The sequence below is a fragment of the Amblyomma americanum genome, chromosome 2, assembly GCF_052857255.1.
Source record: "Amblyomma americanum isolate KBUSLIRL-KWMA chromosome 2, ASM5285725v1, whole genome shotgun sequence".
In the NCBI taxonomy this organism is placed as follows: Eukaryota; Metazoa; Arthropoda; class Arachnida; order Ixodida; family Ixodidae; genus Amblyomma; species Amblyomma americanum.
In genome coordinates, this window is record NC_135498.1 from 27,869,037 (window position 1) to 27,886,381 (window position 17,345).

General features: G+C 46.6%; 1 protein-coding gene across 6 annotated transcripts in view; it reads right to left on the bottom strand.

Annotated features, from left to right (window-relative positions):
• The window catches only part of Rbp (RIMS binding protein), a 401,872-nt gene that overhangs the window by 33,276 nt on the left and 351,251 nt on the right, over window positions 1-17,345 (bottom strand). For all 6 annotated transcript variants that reach the window (XM_077653608.1, XM_077653610.1, XM_077653611.1 and 3 more), the window contains 6 exons: window positions 17,126-17,201; window positions 16,012-16,146; window positions 14,750-14,848; window positions 13,395-13,609; window positions 1,932-2,013; window positions 474-803 (listed from right to left, as the gene is read on the bottom strand). In XM_077653608.1, coding sequence (XP_077509734.1) covers window positions 474-803; window positions 1,932-2,013; window positions 13,395-13,609; window positions 14,750-14,848; window positions 16,012-16,146; window positions 17,126-17,201 — 937 coding nt within the window. The remainder of the gene's footprint in view (window positions 1-473; window positions 804-1,931; window positions 2,014-13,394; window positions 13,610-14,749; window positions 14,849-16,011; window positions 16,147-17,125; window positions 17,202-17,345) is intronic.

The window sequence follows — 17,345 nt, forward strand, 5'->3', positions numbered from 1 at the left end:
GCCGCGAATAGATTTCGAACCCGCGGCGGCGCGCGCAGATAAGCTTCGCTTGCCACTGCACGAGAGCATCATGCTATCACCGCAGCCGATCACGCCTTGTGTTAGACTGCAAAACACTCTCGTGCTGTGCACTGCACATCGTTTCTTGAACTAATACTACTATAGAACTAATACACACACACACACTCGCACTGGGCATTGTACATGGTCGTCTTCATCAGCTAATACTACTATCGAGATAATAACGTCGCGAGACATTACGACGACCAAGCAAAGCAAAACCATAGGCGAAGTAGGCTAAATACATTCTTTTGCACTTCTCGGTTTAACTACGTTAAAACCATGCAACTTTTTTTTGCTGGTTTCCTCTTCAAGTTTTAGACAACGTGGCTAGACTTCAAAGGACCAACCTTTGGACAACTTTCAGTCCTTTGTTTTCAAAAAAAAAAAGCGAGACACGGAATAGCGTATACCTTTGGGCAGTGTCCGGAAGTCGACGAACGAGGTGAGCATGCCGGCCAGCTTGCGCGGCTCGGCGCCCTTGGCGTCGCCCCCGGCGAGCGCCACGGCGGCCGACGACATGAGCAGGCGGCCGGGCTTGGCGCGCACCGAGACCCGGTAGGAGGTGTTGGGCGCCAGCCCCGTGACCAGGTGCCGGAAGGTGGCCGGCTTGAGCGACTTCATCTCCACGCTGTTGACGGCCACCACGTGGCTGAAGTTGGAGTTGCTCGGCAGCCAGCTGATGGTCGCCGTCGTCGAGGTGATGTTGGACGCCTTCACGCAGCTCGGAGCCAGCGGAACGTCTGCACACGCGTCGGGAGTTAACCCTCAGGACTGACTGTGAAGATCAGTCATTACGCTCTAGAATGGCGTTGCTCGCTAGACATACCGAGCAGTGAAGTGGTTAAACATTTTTCATAGTTAGATGTGTCCGTGAAGTTTGTGCTGGCGAGTGCAGTCCTAACTGCGGTAGAGTGAAAAATTTTCTAACAAAAGTCTCACCGTCATCATCAACTTGAATACACCCACTGCAGAGCAAAGGCCTCTCCCATGTCTATCCAATTAACCCTGTCCTGTGCTAGCTGCGGACACCATATCTCCGTGAACTTCTTAATATCATCCGTCCACCAAACGTTTTGCCGCCCCCTGCTACGCTTCCCTTCCCTTGGAATCCAGTCCGTCACCCTTAAGGACCAGCGATTATCTTGCTTTCGCATTACATGCCCTGCCCAAGCTCATTTCTTCCTTTTGATTTCCACTACGATATCATTAACTCGCGTTAGTTCCCTCACCAACTCCGCCCGCTTCCGGTCTCTTAGCGTTACACCTATCATTTTTCTTTCCATAGCTAGCTGTGCTGTCTCTTAATTAAGTTGAACCCTTTTCGTTAGCCTCCACAAAAGTGTATTGAAGAAATAAAGTTGGAATGGGATCGAAGGATAACGAACAGTCACGCCACAATTTATTTAGACTTGGCGTGAGCTACTGGAATGTAGCAAAACTTGAGAGTCGTGCATGGCTCAAAGCTGTTGGCTCCAGTTACATGTGGGAGACAAACTAGGCAACGAAGACGGAAATAAAATCATCACAGAGCGCTCGTGCATTTTTTAGCTGTGCTTATTAATAACCTCAGGCCATTAAAGGAAAATGGTTATGAGGGTGAAACAACGGGCATAGTTATATGAATGGAAAGAGGCTAGCTGATCGAATGAAGTCAAGAGTGACCCACGATGCGGTCCCTGCGTCCAAGCACCATTGGATGCGGAACTGTGCGGCGAAAAACCCGCCGCGGTCAGGTGCCACATTCGTGTGTGTTTTAAAGCTGGGCGTTTAAACTGCTTTAAAATGCATCACCAGGTGGTCATCAGCTGCACCGTACCCGGTGAGTATAAACCTCGATAAGCTAAGCTATGATAAGCGGGTATACTCACTCTTCCCAATGACAATGGTGCATGCGGCATCCCGTGAATGCTGGCCCGAGGTCAGGACGGACCTCACGCTGATCCGGTGCGGCTGTCACGGCGAACACGCAGGAAGAAAGTGAAATATACAATGTCAGAATTGCATCCATATACAAGTAGCCCACACACTGCGCAATACAACAAACTTGCATGCGTGTTCCAACGCCTTTCCCCCTCCCCCTCTTAAGAAGAAAACTGAAAGTAAAGTAGCACCACGTTCCTGCGCACATATCAATAAAGTAGAGAGGACAACGAGCACAGACAATACAGACACTGCACCAAGAGACAAATTACTTTTATGGCCCTTTCCGTCGGGCACGCGTAGATCTCGAAACACCTGCTGTTTGAATTGTTGCGAGCAGGTGCCCAGAGCCTGCGCTACAGCTTCCATCGTGCTTGCCCAAGGTGCTCACAACAGTCCACCGCAGAATATGGCGTCGCACAGGGATTGCTTACAGGAAAGGTTCATAGTAAGAAGAAAAGTGCCCCGGAACAACGCGCCACTATTTACTTGCGACGAGCGAACGATATACTAAATAAGCGCACAAAAATATTTAAAAAATGCTTTGTTATCGATGAGGCCAACATCAGCTCTTCCAAGGCGGCCGCTTGCTCGTCAGACGCACTTCAAACATGCCCACCGACCGGGATTCCTGGTGTCGATTCCTGGTGTCGAAACAAAGACGCTTCCGCTGCCCTGATCACTCCGGAGCTATACACTATGTATACTCAAGGGTTACGAAAGACCAAAGGTGGCATCTATTCGGTTAGGACCACGTTGCCTTGTTTAGGGACCTCCGAGCGTTATTCCCCTCGTTTCCGAGGCGACCGAATACTTGCGTGCTCACAACGCGTGCCAAGCTTCGTTATAGCACATACATGTGTGTGCGTTTATATACGTGTATACAGGTGCATGCTCAGGGACGCATCAGATGAGGTACAGCGGCTAGATTCCGGCTGGCTGCGGCCCACCGTCGTTGCTTCCTCTCGCTCGTCGGCTCAGCCGGGCAGGAAAGCAGGCGGGCGTGATCTCGAGGGAGCCGAGGCCGAGCTCTTTGCGGGCGGCCTGGCTCCTTCATCGATCACGAGCCACCTCCATCCAATTCGGTACCGGCGCACCTCTCCACGCGGCCGCGTAGGCTCCCGCAAGAATCGTTCGTTCCCCTCGCGCTCGCCAAACTGAGACCATCACGTTTTTCTTTGTTTGTCTCTCTATCTGAAGGCATGCTAGTGGCTAGTACAGGATCAGCGCTTCTTGCATGCCTTCTCCGATGTTTCCTTCTGATCTGCGTTGCACGAACTGTCTTCGTCAGAGAAATCGTGTCGAAGTGCTTCAGAGAAGCAAGCTTGCTGAATTTAAACACTAGTACGTTCAGCGCCGGAACTAAGCTTATCAAAAGCACTACGACACCCGCCTGCGGGCGTGCTCTGCTAAGGCAGGAAATGTAGGAAAGTAGATGTGACCGATATATCAATTCGTGACCCGCCAATCAAGACAGACAAATGATTCCCGCAGAATGGATGTGCATGAATCAGAACTCTGACGTTCAAAGGAATATGCATGATCACTGCAAAGCGCATAGGATGTGAGCACTTTTCTAGGCATGTACCAACTGTAGCCAAAGCCATAACAGTACTGCTTTCTTCGTTCTTCAAGAAAAGCTCCGTTAGACTGCTAGTTCTGATGCTAGGTAGAAAGGCGGGACTTGGCGAGCAAGATAAGCCGATAAGGACTTCCGCTACACCATCTCCAAGCAGCGTTTTAAAGGTTAAATCTGCGGCTCGTTCCGCTCGGCACAGTCGAAACGCACCCTGCTGCAGCGCGTCATGCTTCTTGTAAATTCTAAACAGTAAGGTGTAAAAAGAGGGTAAGCTGTCCTCCAGAGCACCCCCTTTCATAAAAGGACAGTGCGCTAGAGGACAGCTTACTCCCCTTTTTCTGCCATATAGGCGTATTCGTGTTTAGAATGTACACTCTAAACAGAAAGGCGTAAAAGGGAGTAAGGAAGCGCCAGGGGACAGCTTACTCCCTTTTTACACCCATATAGGCGTATTCGTGTTTAGAGTGTACACTCTAAACAGAAAGGCGTAAAAGGGAGTAAGGAAGCGCCAGATGACAGCTTACTCCCTTTTTACTGCCATATAGGCATATTCGTGTTTAGAGTGTACACTCTAAACAGAAAGGCGTAAAAGGGAGTAAGGAAGCGCCAGATGACAGCTTACTCCCTTTTTACTGCCATATAGGCATATTCGTGTTTAGAGTGTACACTCTAAACAGAAAGGCGTAAAAGGAAGTAAGGAAGCGCCAGATGACAGCTTACTCCCTTTTTACACCCATATAGGCGTATTCGTGTTTAGAGTGTACACTCTAAACAGAAAGGCGTAAAAGGGAGTAAGGAAGCGCCAGATGACAGCTTACTCCCTTTTTACTGCCATATAGGCATATTCGTGTTTAGAGTGTACACTCTAAACAGAAAGGCGTAAAAGGGAGTAAGGAAGCGCCAGATGACAGCTTACTCCCTTTTTACTGCCATATAGGCATATTCGTGTTTAGAGTGTACACTCTAAACAGAAAGGCGTAAAAGGGAGTAAGGAAGCGCCAGATGACAGCTTACTCCCTTTTTACTGCCATATAGGCATATTCGTGTTTAGAGTGTACACTCTAAACAGAAAGGCGTAAAAGGGAGTAAGGAAGCGCCAGATGACAGCTTACTCCCTTTTTACTGCCATATAGGCATATTCGTGTTTAGAGTGTACACTCTAAACAGAAAGGCGTAAAAGGGAGTAAGGAAGCGCCAGATGACAGCTTACTCCCTTTTTACTGCCATATAGGCATATTCGTGTTTAGAGTGTACACTCTAAACAGAAAGGCGTAAAAGGGAGTAAGGAAGCGCCAGATGACAGCTTACTCCCTTTTTACTGCCATATAGGCATATTCGTGTTTAGAGTGTACACTCTAAACAGAAAGGCGTAAAAGGGAGTAAGGAAGCGCCAGATGACAGCTTACTCCCTTTTTACTGCCATATAGGCATATTCGTGTTTAGAGTGTACACTCTAAACAGAAAGGCGTAAAAGGGAGTAAGGAAGCGCCAGATGACAGCTTACTCCCTTTTTACTGCCATATAGGCATATTCGTGTTTAGAGTGTACACTCTAAACAGAAAGGCGTAAAAGGGAGTAAGGAAGCGCCAGATGACAGCTTACTCCCTTTTTACTGCCATATAGGCATATTCGTGTTTAGAGTGTACACTCTAAACAGAAAGGCGTAAAAGGGAGTAAGGAAGCGCCAGATGACAGCTTACTCCCTTTTTACTGCCATATAGGCATATTCGTGTTTAGAGTGTACACTCTAAACAGAAAGGCGTAAAAGGGAGTAAGGAAGCGCCAGATGACAGCTTACTCCCTTTTTACTGCCATATAGGCATATTCGTGTTTAGAGTGTACACTCTAAACAGAAAGGCGTAAAAGGGAGTAAGGAAGCGCCAGATGACAGCTTACTCCCTTTTTACTGCCATATAGGCATATTCGTGTTTAGAGTGTACACTCTAAACAGAAAGGCGTAAAAGGGAGTAAGGAAGCGCCAGATGACAGCTTACTCCCTTTTTACTGCCATATAGGCATATTCGTGTTTAGAGTGTACACTCTAAACAGAAAGGCGTAAAAGGGAGTAAGGAAGCGCCAGATGACAGCTTACTCCCTTTTTACTGCCATATAGGCATATTCGTGTTTAGAGTGTACACTCTAAACAGAAAGGCGTAAAAGGGAGTAAGGAAGCGCCAGATGACAGCTTACTCCCTTTTTACTGCCATATAGGCATATTCGTGTTTAGAGTGTACACTCTAAACAGAAAGGCGTAAAAGGGAGTAAGGAAGCGCCAGATGACAGCTTACTCCCTTTTTACTGCCATATAGGCATATTCGTGTTTAGAGTGTACACTCTAAACAGAAAGGCGTAAAAGGGAGTAAGGAAGCGCCAGATGACAGCTTACTCCCTTTTTACTGCCATATAGGCATATTCGTGTTTAGAGTGTACACTCTAAACAGAAAGGCGTAAAAGGGAGTAAGGAAGCGCCAGATGACAGCTTACTCCCTTTTTACTGCCATATAGGCATATTCGTGTTTAGAGTGTACACTCTAAACAGAAAGGCGTAAAAGGGAGTAAGGAAGCGCCAGATGACAGCTTACTCCCTTTTTACTGCCATATAGGCATATTCGTGTTTAGAGTGTACACTCTAAACAGAAAGGCGTAAAAGGGAGTAAGGAAGCGCCAGATGACAGCTTACTCCCTTTTTACTGCCATATAGGCATATTCGTGTTTAGAGTGTACACTCTAAACAGAAAGGCGTAAAAGGGAGTAAGGAAGCGCCAGATGACAGCTTACTCCCTTTTTACTGCCATATAGGCATATTCGTGTTTAGAGTGTACACTCTAAACAGAAAGGCGTAAAAGGGAGTAAGGAAGCGCCAGATGACAGCTTACTCCCTTTTTACTGCCATATAGGCATATTCGTGTTTAGAGTGTACACTCTAAACAGAAAGGCGTAAAAGGGAGTAAGGAAGCGCCAGATGACAGCTTACTCCCTTTTTACTGCCATATAGGCATATTCGTGTTTAGAGTGTACACTCTAAACAGAAAGGCGTAAAAGGGAGTAAGGAAGCGCCAGATGACAGCTTACTCCCTTTTTACTGCCATATAGGCATATTCGTGTTTAGAGTGTACACTCTAAACAGAAAGGCGTAAAAGGGAGTAAGGAAGCGCCAGATGACAGCTTACTCCCTTTTTACTGCCATATAGGCATATTCGTGTTTAGAGTGTACACTCTAAACAGAAAGGCGTAAAAGGGAGTAAGGAAGCGCCAGATGACAGCTTACTCCCTTTTTACTGCCATATAGGCATATTCGTGTTTAGAGTGTACACTCTAAACAGAAAGGCGTAAAAGGGAGTAAGGAAGCGCCAGATGACAGCTTACTCCCTTTTTACTGCCATATAGGCATATTCGTGTTTAGAGTGTACACTCTAAACAGAAAGGCGTAAAAGGGAGTAAGGAAGCGCCAGATGACAGCTTACTCCCTTTTTACTGCCATATAGGCATATTCGTGTTTAGAGTGTACACTCTAAACAGAAAGGCGTAAAAGGGAGTAAGGAAGCGCCAGATGACAGCTTACTCCCTTTTTACTGCCATATAGGCATATTCGTGTTTAGAGTGTACACTCTAAACAGAAAGGCGTAAAAGGGAGTAAGGAAGCGCCAGATGACAGCTTACTCCCTTTTTACTGCCATATAGGCATATTCGTGTTTAGAGTGTACACTCTAAACAGAAAGGCGTAAAAGGGAGTAAGGAAGCGCCAGATGACAGCTTACTCCCTTTTTACTGCCATATAGGCATATTCGTGTTTAGAGTGTACACTCTAAACAGAAAGGCGTAAAAGGGAGTAAGGAAGCGCCAGATGACAGCTTACTCCCTTTTTACTGCCATATAGGCATATTCGTGTTTAGAGTGTACACTCTAAACAGAAAGGCGTAAAAGGGAGTAAGGAAGCGCCAGATGACAGCTTACTCCCTTTTTACTGCCATATAGGCATATTCGTGTTTAGAGTGTACACTCTAAACAGAAAGGCGTAAAAGGGAGTAAGGAAGCGCCAGATGACAGCTTACTCCCTTTTTACTGCCATATAGGCATATTCGTGTTTAGAGTGTACACTCTAAACAGAAAGGCGTAAAAGGAAGTAAGGAAGCGCCAGATGACAGCTTACTCCCTTTTTACACCCATATAGGCGTATTCGTGTTTAGAGTAAACAGAAAGGTGTAAAAGAGAGTAAGGAAGCGCCAGAGGACAGCTTACTCCCTTTTTACACCCATATACGCGTATTCGTGTTTAGAGTGTACACTCTAAACAGAAAGGTGTAAAAGGAAGTGAGGAAGCGCCAGAGGACACTTTACTCCCTTTTTACTCCCATATAGGCGTATTCGTGTTTAGAGTGTAGTTAGCCAGAGCCTTCACAACTTCAAGAGGCAACTCAACGAACGGGTTTAATATAGAGCTGTTTATTTTTGCGAAAGACAAAGGTAGCGGCTTGGGGCTTGTGAACTTTACGCAGATAAGCAGAAGCTCCGGCCGTCACTTAATGTCGCCCGAAATTCAGACCATAATGCAGCTTTTCAGGCAAAAACCAGAAGGCTAACCTCTGAAGATACATATGAGCGTTCATCTGTATCACCATGCACCAATTAGGCCCAACAGAAGTGTTAAGCTCTGAAGCTTCAGCCGTAAAGTTCTGGTCGTCACGCTCGCCACCTTTTGTACCCGTCCTCTACTTGCTCATTCTGCAATGACTGCAATAAATTGCCGCCAGGAAAAATGTTTCTGCAAGGTTCCCCGAATGTCTCAAGTATTTTTCATTCGACGGATCATTCGTGATTACCGCTCAGGGACACATTTTGGCTGTTTAAAGCCAAAAGTAATAGAAGAACCGGTATTAAGCATACCCGACTGTACTACGGAAAGCGAACACGTACACATGACACAAGAAAAATGGCTATTCATTAAGCGAGCTAAGAGTTAGCGCTGCGGGTTATACCGCGGAAAATACGGCACTCCTTCGCCCGTAGGAGATCGCAGGCACTTCTACGCTTTTATTGTAGCTTCACGCAATAGATCTGACAAGGAACGTTGTGCTCCTACGCGGGGCATTGTTTACCTTTCTGGTCACGATAGGTTCCTCTAGCACTTAGAAGATTAATTTTCCCTCCATCTGGGCAGAAAGGAACACCAGCCTTTTTCAGCGGCTGAACTGATCTTAGATTTTCGTTTCAGTAGAAAGTAAGGTGCGCAAAACCGAAGGAAAGAAATTTTTCTTCCTGTATGTGGCTGGGAGTGCAACAAGATTGGAGATTGACTTGCTCCCTAAAGTGTAAACATACTGCTTTCATCATTTATCTAAGATAGTGTTGCTACCTCCGGGGTCCATGTGGAGCTTGGAGCGCGGTACCTCATTGGATGGAGTCCCGATACAGCTATTGCTAGCGCTTGTTCACACGAGGAAAGGGCAAAAAGTAGGGCGTTTTTTTTCACTCCATTTGTGGTTTATATTTCACTTGTACACTCTTTATACTCTTGGTTGTATCGCGCGAACGTGTATGCAGTGGACTAAAGAAAGGAAAGAAAATTTTCCGATGACGAAAAAACCTCAGAAAGACGGGAAGCAGCTGAAAGCGATGAAAAGGACCCGCTAGCTTTCTGGTAAACGCGTGAGCTCTGTTATAGGGTAATAATAGAGTAATGCTGTAGTGATAGAGTAATAGAACTGGTCAAGTGTTTTAGGGAAATCCCCCAAGGTGGAGTAGACTTGCAATAAGCAAGTAATTACTCATTGGCATCGACCCAAACGCAGCCATACGGCTACAAAGGAGTGACTGCTCCGGTGAAGCCGTGGTTCCGGGTTCCGGTGAAGCAGTGGTTCCAGGACGAATTTTTCACCAACCGCGAAGTTTCTGAGAAAGCTGTTTAGCTTTCCTTTGTAGCCGTAAGGCTGCGCTTGGGTGGATGCCAATGAGTAATTACTCCCTTATTACAAATCTACTCCGCCTTGGGGGATTCCTCTAAAACATTTGGCCAGCACTGTTCCCACTAAGAGTACTAGAACACTAGTAATAGAGTAATAGAGTAAGAAGAGATGGTTGACAATTGCGCCATTTCGTGACGTACCAATTGTATGCATCTACGCGACACGCTCAAGCGGCGTTTCAGGAACTACACAACCCGGAGGACCATTTCACGCGTCGATAGTCGGTACTACCGCGTTAAGGCAAGCTGTCATGCAGCGTTGATATTCGACCAACCGCGAAAGGTCGTGCCTGCGTTGGGGATTGCCTCTATGCTGGAAGTGGAGAAGGAAATGGCTCATAACGCGTAGCCCCGCCCCTTCCTCCCTTCCGCCTCTTTAGCGCGGGCGCGCGACGCGACCGGTATTAAACGCGAGCAGAAAGCACTGAAGCGCGCACGTGTCACGTACCTCCACAGTCGTGGAGTGGACGCAGATAATGAGGCCTGTGTCATTACGGGTGCAATCGACCTTTGCCGAGAGGGGGATTGGGAGACGCCGTGTCGCTCTGTAATGACACCGACACGAGCAGCAGCTTCACACGAATCCTCAATGGGCAGTTTTAACGCGATAGCGTGAAAGGTCCCGTTGTCCAGAAAATCTGGTGTCGACGTTGTGAGCCAAAAATCACGGCCGTGGCTCTGGTAGGTGGTCCCCAGAGAACAACGTAGGAGGCAGGTGGGCCGCCCAAGTCACGTGAGCTTGCGGCGTCATCACAACCTACCCACAGGATTGTGAACAAACTACCCACCGTGGCAGGTGGCACTTGAATTAATGATTGGTCGTTCGCGGAGAGCAACCTGGGCCGCACAAGGGCCACCGCTCGGAGCACGTGCATTACAAAAAATTTTTAGACAGTCTATAGACTGTCCACAGACTAATGTCTATAAGGTCTATAGACTCTCTATACAAAACCCTAGGGAACAGTCTATAGGCTATACAAATCTTAGAGATAGTGTATAGACAATCTATAGATTTACGACCGTATACTTTTAGTAGACTTTCCTATAAAACAGGGTCTTTGACCCCACCTTGTGGAATTAAAACTACATTGTGCCGTAGCGCTCTTCGGCCACAGCTGCCCTTGTGCCATAAAAATTCATCATCATTCATGTCTATAAACAGTCTCTAGACTATGAATAGACAAAAATAAATATCTATAGGAAAGCTATATAGTCTATAAGAAGTCCATAAACTGTCTATAGACACTTTTGTAAGGGAGTGGCACATCGATTAACCGCTGCATCACTGCACCAGGAGGGGTATGAGGACTGCCAGGGATCTGAGTGTAAAGTACAGAATGACCTTCTGCATATGTGAGAATTAACCCATTACGCTATAACGTCACACTCTTAAGGCAGAGCTTAAGTGACCCCCCCCAATTTTTCTTTATTGTTGTTGCCTGTTCTCTGTTACATTTCCTCCTCGGTTCTTTCATCACACTTTCAAATGCCCTACACTTCAAAATTTCCCTTCCCTACGATTAATCTCCCTCGCCGCTGGCAATGTTTACGTGTGCTGGTCTTTTGATTTGATAGCCGTGCTGTCCTTAGCCTAGTTTTCAATTTTCCGGAGAAAACCGAATAACAAGAGTTATTTAACTTTCACAGCGACAGCTGTTTATGGCACACATTCCACCTCTGCCGGCTACGCGTAGCTCTTCCCAGCGATCACGTGACCACGCCGTGCTTTTCGCTGCGTGCAACTTTTGTCGCCGTCGGGCAGGACGCGCAGGCGTAACACATCGCCCAACTCTTCGAAACTACTCTAGAACGGTCTGTGCGCGCCTGTGTATGCGTTCAATAAGTAAAAGGAAAGGCGCGGTAGGAGTCTTGCAGCGGGTGGGATGTGGTGAAAACTTTATTGGACACAGGGGAGTTTAGGACGCGCAGGTCCTTGGGCCCCCGCGCGGCCCCACTGCACTCAAACGTTCATGTCCTGGAGACACCTGGGCCGTAATGCAAAAGTATGTACTGACAAAGGGGTGGAAGCAGCCGAGATTGAAAAAAAATGATGCCGCCACCGTCTGGTAGACGTTGAAGTATCGAGCGTTAGCTGTTTGGTTTACTGGAGTTTAATGAATGACGTCATCAATTACGTACTATTATTGGCCGACATCTTGGATTTATAAGTGACATCACCAATAAATGACCAATTAGGTTGCTATTGATTTCATATGGCGGCCGCCATATTAGATTTGTCGGTAAGGCCATCAATTGGCGGCTATCTAGGATATATCAGTGACGTCACCAATCAATCACCAATTCGGTATACTAACGACGTCACCAATCAATCACCATTTGGGTTGCTATATCGATTTACTATGGGGGCCACCACCTTGAATTCCTCGGACTTAGAAAATAGAAGAGGTGGCAGCAAACCCCAGGAAATCGAGAAACGTGATAAGTAAAAGCCAACGCTCTTAAAGCAGACGTTTACGCTATCGATCGCTGAGTTTCGCGACTTAAGCAGCACTGCGCAAGCATAATCAGTTTTACTTTTTTCTGTAAGCGGCTTGGAAATTATTAAACGGAGCAGATTTTGTTCTCGTCATGAAGAGGGGCGGACAAGAGAATCCTTTTTTTTTTTGAAGCGCCATGCTCGGGCATGCACAGAGAGCAAATGTTGGCGCTATACCTTGTTACCCGCCGCGGTGGCTTAGTGGTTGGGGCGCTCGGCTACTGATCCGGAGTTCCCGGGTTCAAACCCGACCGCGGCGGCCGCCTTTCGATGGAGGCGAAACGCTAAGGCGCCCGCGTCCTGTGCGATGTCAGTGCACGTTAAATATCCCCAGATGGTCGAAATTCTTCCGGAGCCCTCCACTATACGGCACCTCTCTCTTCTTGCACTCCCTCCTTTATCCCTTCCCTTATGGCGCGGTTCAGGTGTCCAACGATATATGAGAGATACTGCGCCATTTCCTTTCCCCTAAAACCAATTATTATTATTATTATTATTATTATTATTATTATTATTATTATTATTATTATTATTATTATTATTATTATTATTATACTTTGTTTAACACTTTGTCGGAACGGGTTTAGAGGTTATAGCTGGCGCCTGAAAATGACGAACCAATCTCTGAAAGCACCTCGCACAGAAGAACTGTTCGTGACTGGCTCCGGCCCGTGTCTTCGGCCATCCAGACAGTAGCAGTGTACGATAGCAAAAGCGCCGGCCAACACCAGACCGTCCTAACAACGGGCGAACAGTGTTTATCGCACATCCTCTGACTTGAGGCGGAGTATGGTATCATACCGAGGATGCAGGCCCGTAATCTTAAAACGGAGGGCATCAGCAAGAAAGCAACCTATCAAGCAACGCCTGCGCACTGTAAAGCTGACATTAGATATGCCGCTAAATCAAGTTACTTCTAGCCCACTACCGTCGTCACTCGCGTGCATTCACGTTTATTTACTAATGTCGAAAAGAAGAGCCTCTTAAATTGCTTTCCTGACGATGCTTGTCAACACCCTTGAGTTTGAAAGGAGGAAAAAAAAACACCAAGGCAGAAGCGGGAGTGAGGAGCTAGGAATAAGGTAAAAGTAACAGTGGAACTCATGCTCATGGGCCGCAAACTTTCACCATCCGCAAATGAAAGCACGGGGGAGACCCAGGACAATCACAGGCAGTTCTGTGTTGTATTCCATTTAATAATAATGATAATTGGTTTTTAGGGAAAGGAAATGGCGCAGTATCTGTCTCATATATCGTTGGACACCTGAACCGCGCCGTAAGAGAAGGGATAAAGGAGGGAGTGAAAGAAGAAAGGGTACCTTTGATTGGCCTCCGGTGAGAAGCGCGGTGTGCCATGCACGGCAGCCCACTCACCTGTGCCGCGTCGACGCCCTCCAGGAGTGCCCTGGTTCGGTGTCCGGATCGGACGGTGGCCTTGAGCACGCCGTCCACGTACACGTGGTAAGCCTCCAGGGAGCCCAGCACCACGTCGGGGGGAAGCCAGCCGATGAGCACGCTCTTGTTCAGCTGGCGCTCCAGCACCAGCCGCTGAGGAGGGGGCACGGGAAAGCCCGCCGCCCCGGCGCCACCTGCGGTACCAGAGCGCACCACTCGGTGTAGCTTATAATGAATGAATGATTGAATGAATTAATTCTGTTTAATTCGCTTTTTTTTAAGAAGTTCAAAGCAGGTATCTATCAGCTTCTAAACCAAGAGCCCCGACCATTTGCTACGGTGAATATCCGTTTGACACAGAACAACGCGCGCTCAAAATAATAATAATAATAATAATAATAATAATAATAATAATAATAATAATAATAATAATAATAATAATAATAATAATAATAATAATAATAATAATAATAATAATAATAATAATTGTTTTTTGAGGGAAAGGAAATGGCGCAGTATCTGTCTCATACATCGTTGGACACCCGAACCGCGCCGTAAGGGAAGGGATAAAAGAGGGGGTGAAAGAAGAAAGGAAGAGAGTGGTGCCGTAGTGGAGGGCTCCGGAATAATTTCGACCACCTGGGGATATTTAACGTGCACTGACATCGCACAGCACACGGGCGCCTTAGCGTTTTTCCTCCATAACAACGCAGCCGCCGCGGTCGGCTTCGAACCCGGGAACTCCGGATCAGTAGCCGAGCGCTCTAATCACTGAGCCACCGCGGCGGGTGCGCTCAAAGCACAAGTCGTATATCTCAGCCAGACTTGTGTACGATATGATTTCATAATTCTATTCAAGAAATAAAAAAAAATGCACGCTAAAGAACCCCAGGTGGTCGAAATTTCCGGAGCCCTCACTGCGGCGTCCCTCATAGCCTGAGTCGCTTTGGAGGTTAAACCCCCATGAACCTTTTGCTATTTGAAACAATCTTTCTGGATAAATTGCCGGAATCGCTTGCGCAGCTCACAAATTCGTGACTGCAAAGAAAGACTTCAGGTGTCATTGCAGTCGCTATGGCGTCTAGCCGCCAGAGCGCAACGTCACCACCCTGTCTTGTATTACGTCACATAACCCTGTGCGAGGATGCAGGCTGAAAGCCTTCGCGGTTTGAATTGATTACGTCACTGTTTCAAATGCTAGACCAAAAAGACTCTTCATAAGTTATACCTTTAAATTTGAGATATGCAACCCCATTAAGATCGTTTAATTCTAAAACCTCTGCAGTTGCCCTCCAAAGAATGGAGGGGGGAAGGCTTTCTTGACCGACACTTACCAGTGCCGTCGTTTTCTCGTTCGGTCTCGGAAAGGGCGTCTTCGTCCACCTCTTCGATATCTTCCAAGTCGATGTAATCATTCATCCGATGGAAGTCCTCTGCACGCAAGAGCACACACTTCTGCTCTTACGGATCCCACTTGGCGTTCTAGTCGAACCGTCACGGCAGTGTTCTTCATTAGCACAAATGATTCACTGAAAACTAAAACAGGCTCAGTGAAGAGCACGATCATCACTAGCGAAAAAAACAGCAAAAAGAAAAAAAGCACAAAAAAGAGTAGACAGACAAATGTTTCATTTACCACGGCATCATCAGACGCGTGTGTGTCCGCGCAATATAAGGCACAACATGATTCGAGTTAAGGTGATCTGGTACAGCGGCAATTATTCAAAGGAAGAGTATAGTGGTGAAGAAACACCTGTGCTGAAACACTCAGGCCACCTGAATTCAAGAAGACCAAGTTGCTCTAACATACCTCTTTTAAAATTCTTCGAGCTCTTCTTTTTTCACCAAAATGCTGTCTGTTATCTTACTTTAAATATTCTTCTGTCGTTTTTATTGATACCTTTTTCAAAATTCACGTTTGGTGCTAAAATTTTGTCGTAATCTCTTATGGAAATTCCTTTGTTTATGCCACTACACCTTGGCCAATCCCGACATGTGGGTATGTGCCATGCCTTAAGAGGACGAAGAAGAAGAAGCAGAAGAAGAAGAAAAAGAAAAAGCGTGGATATGTGCCATATACCCGGGGTGAAGAAGAAGAAGAAGATAAAGAGAAAGGAAAAGAGAAATAAAAAAATAAAAAATAAAAAATAAAAGAGAAATAGAAAGAAAAAGAGAAGAAGAAGAAGAAGAAGAAGAAGAAGAAGAAGAAGAAGAAGAAGAAGAAGAAGGATATAAGGATACCTAACAAGAGGTGGCAGTGATTCGAGCAACATGTGGGCCGGAATACCAACCTCGGTTTCTCTACTTGCCGAGCTTTTGCACTTATAGCAGCAAAAATTGCCACGGTGTCCCTTCAGAAAGTTCTGTGACAACCTAGGCTACCTAGTGTCGACTTTTCCATGGTTCTCTTTGGTCACTGCGAGGTCAGGTCTGGAGGGTAGTTAGAGTAAAAGGTTATTTCTGATCGCCCCATTTTTAAATGTGTGAGTTACTCTGCACGTGTTCTCAGTGCATCTACGAGTCCTTGACGATGACTGCGACCGCAACGGCTATACGAAGAAGAAGCCGGTGGTCGTGCCACGTGTCCTCAACGCACCTGGGGGCAGCCTGTGCTGCTCGTCCGATCCCGCCAGGTTGTCCAAGTCTGGCGCGTAGCTGACGCTAGCGCTGCTGTCGTCCGAGTCGCGGTTCCCATACAGAATGGACGTCTGGAACTCAAGCAGGTCCTCGCCTGCAACGGCATGGGAAATACACATGAGTCTTGCAGGGTGTCCGCATTACATTCACTGCTTTCGCAAGACGCTTACTTTCGGGACAAAGCCAGCAACCCACTGAGTCGCAAGTGACATTGATAGTGTAAACCACAAATATTCTCGGCATATTATGCCTTGCGTGCGCTTGCAACGTGTCACCAAGCCCACTTCCAGTTTTAAGCACCCATGCTCGGCCTGTCATAGCAAGTGCCGCACAAGAAATGAACTGACTTGACCTAACCAACTAAGCACGAACAAGCAGATAGATGTTCAAGAGACTGCATGATCATGAAGCCCGCGGGCAACTATTTGTTTTGCAAGCTTCTGTTCGGGTGTCAATTCACGCAGCGCGCGTTTTCAGAAAATTGGGCACCGTATGATCGGCGCTTTCCGCGAATTGCGTTACAGAACGGAATTAATTTTATTAAGACTCTGTTAAATCGCCTTCTATAATAATTCAAATATCCGTGTTCGGATCTCCTGACTTGTATCCTTGTTTTTCTAAGGAGAAAAAAAGCCCAGTTATGTGTACCGTTGCGTGTCGAATATCAGAATAAACCGAATAAACGCCGCGTCGATCACAAACGATGTAATTGACATTTCCGAGGAGGTAAACGCACAGAATTTCGGTTACAGCTCTCGCGTATTTTACGATAAACATAGTCTGTTCGATCTAAGTGCTCTAGAATCAATGAGAACCAGTTGCCTTTGCTAGCGATGCCCCCATTTTGGACGGTGCCCAGAGACGGCACTTCAACTCGCAGAACAGTTCTTTGCCGCCGACCAGACTTAGCGGTGTGTATATCGGTATCGCAAGACTGTAAAGTTTCCCACCTTCGAGCATAAGTACCACACCCGGATCAGACGATAAATATTTGAAGTAAATGACGGCTTAATGCGTTGGAAATCTTAAGTGCACACCTTAATTCAATATCTGAATGCGGACGAAATGCTTACCCGTGAGCTTTTCGACAAAGTTGGAAGGCACCAATCCTTTGCGGCCATCGAGGAGTTCTCCGTTGAAAAAACCATCCTGAAAAAAAATTAAGCATTAATTACAGCACGAGCACTAAGAACAGCCATGCCCTTAACTGCTAAGACAACTGCAAACGTACACCGAAATCGTATTGCGGCACTGCATGGTTTCGGTCTAGCTAAGACAGAGCATCAAAGATAG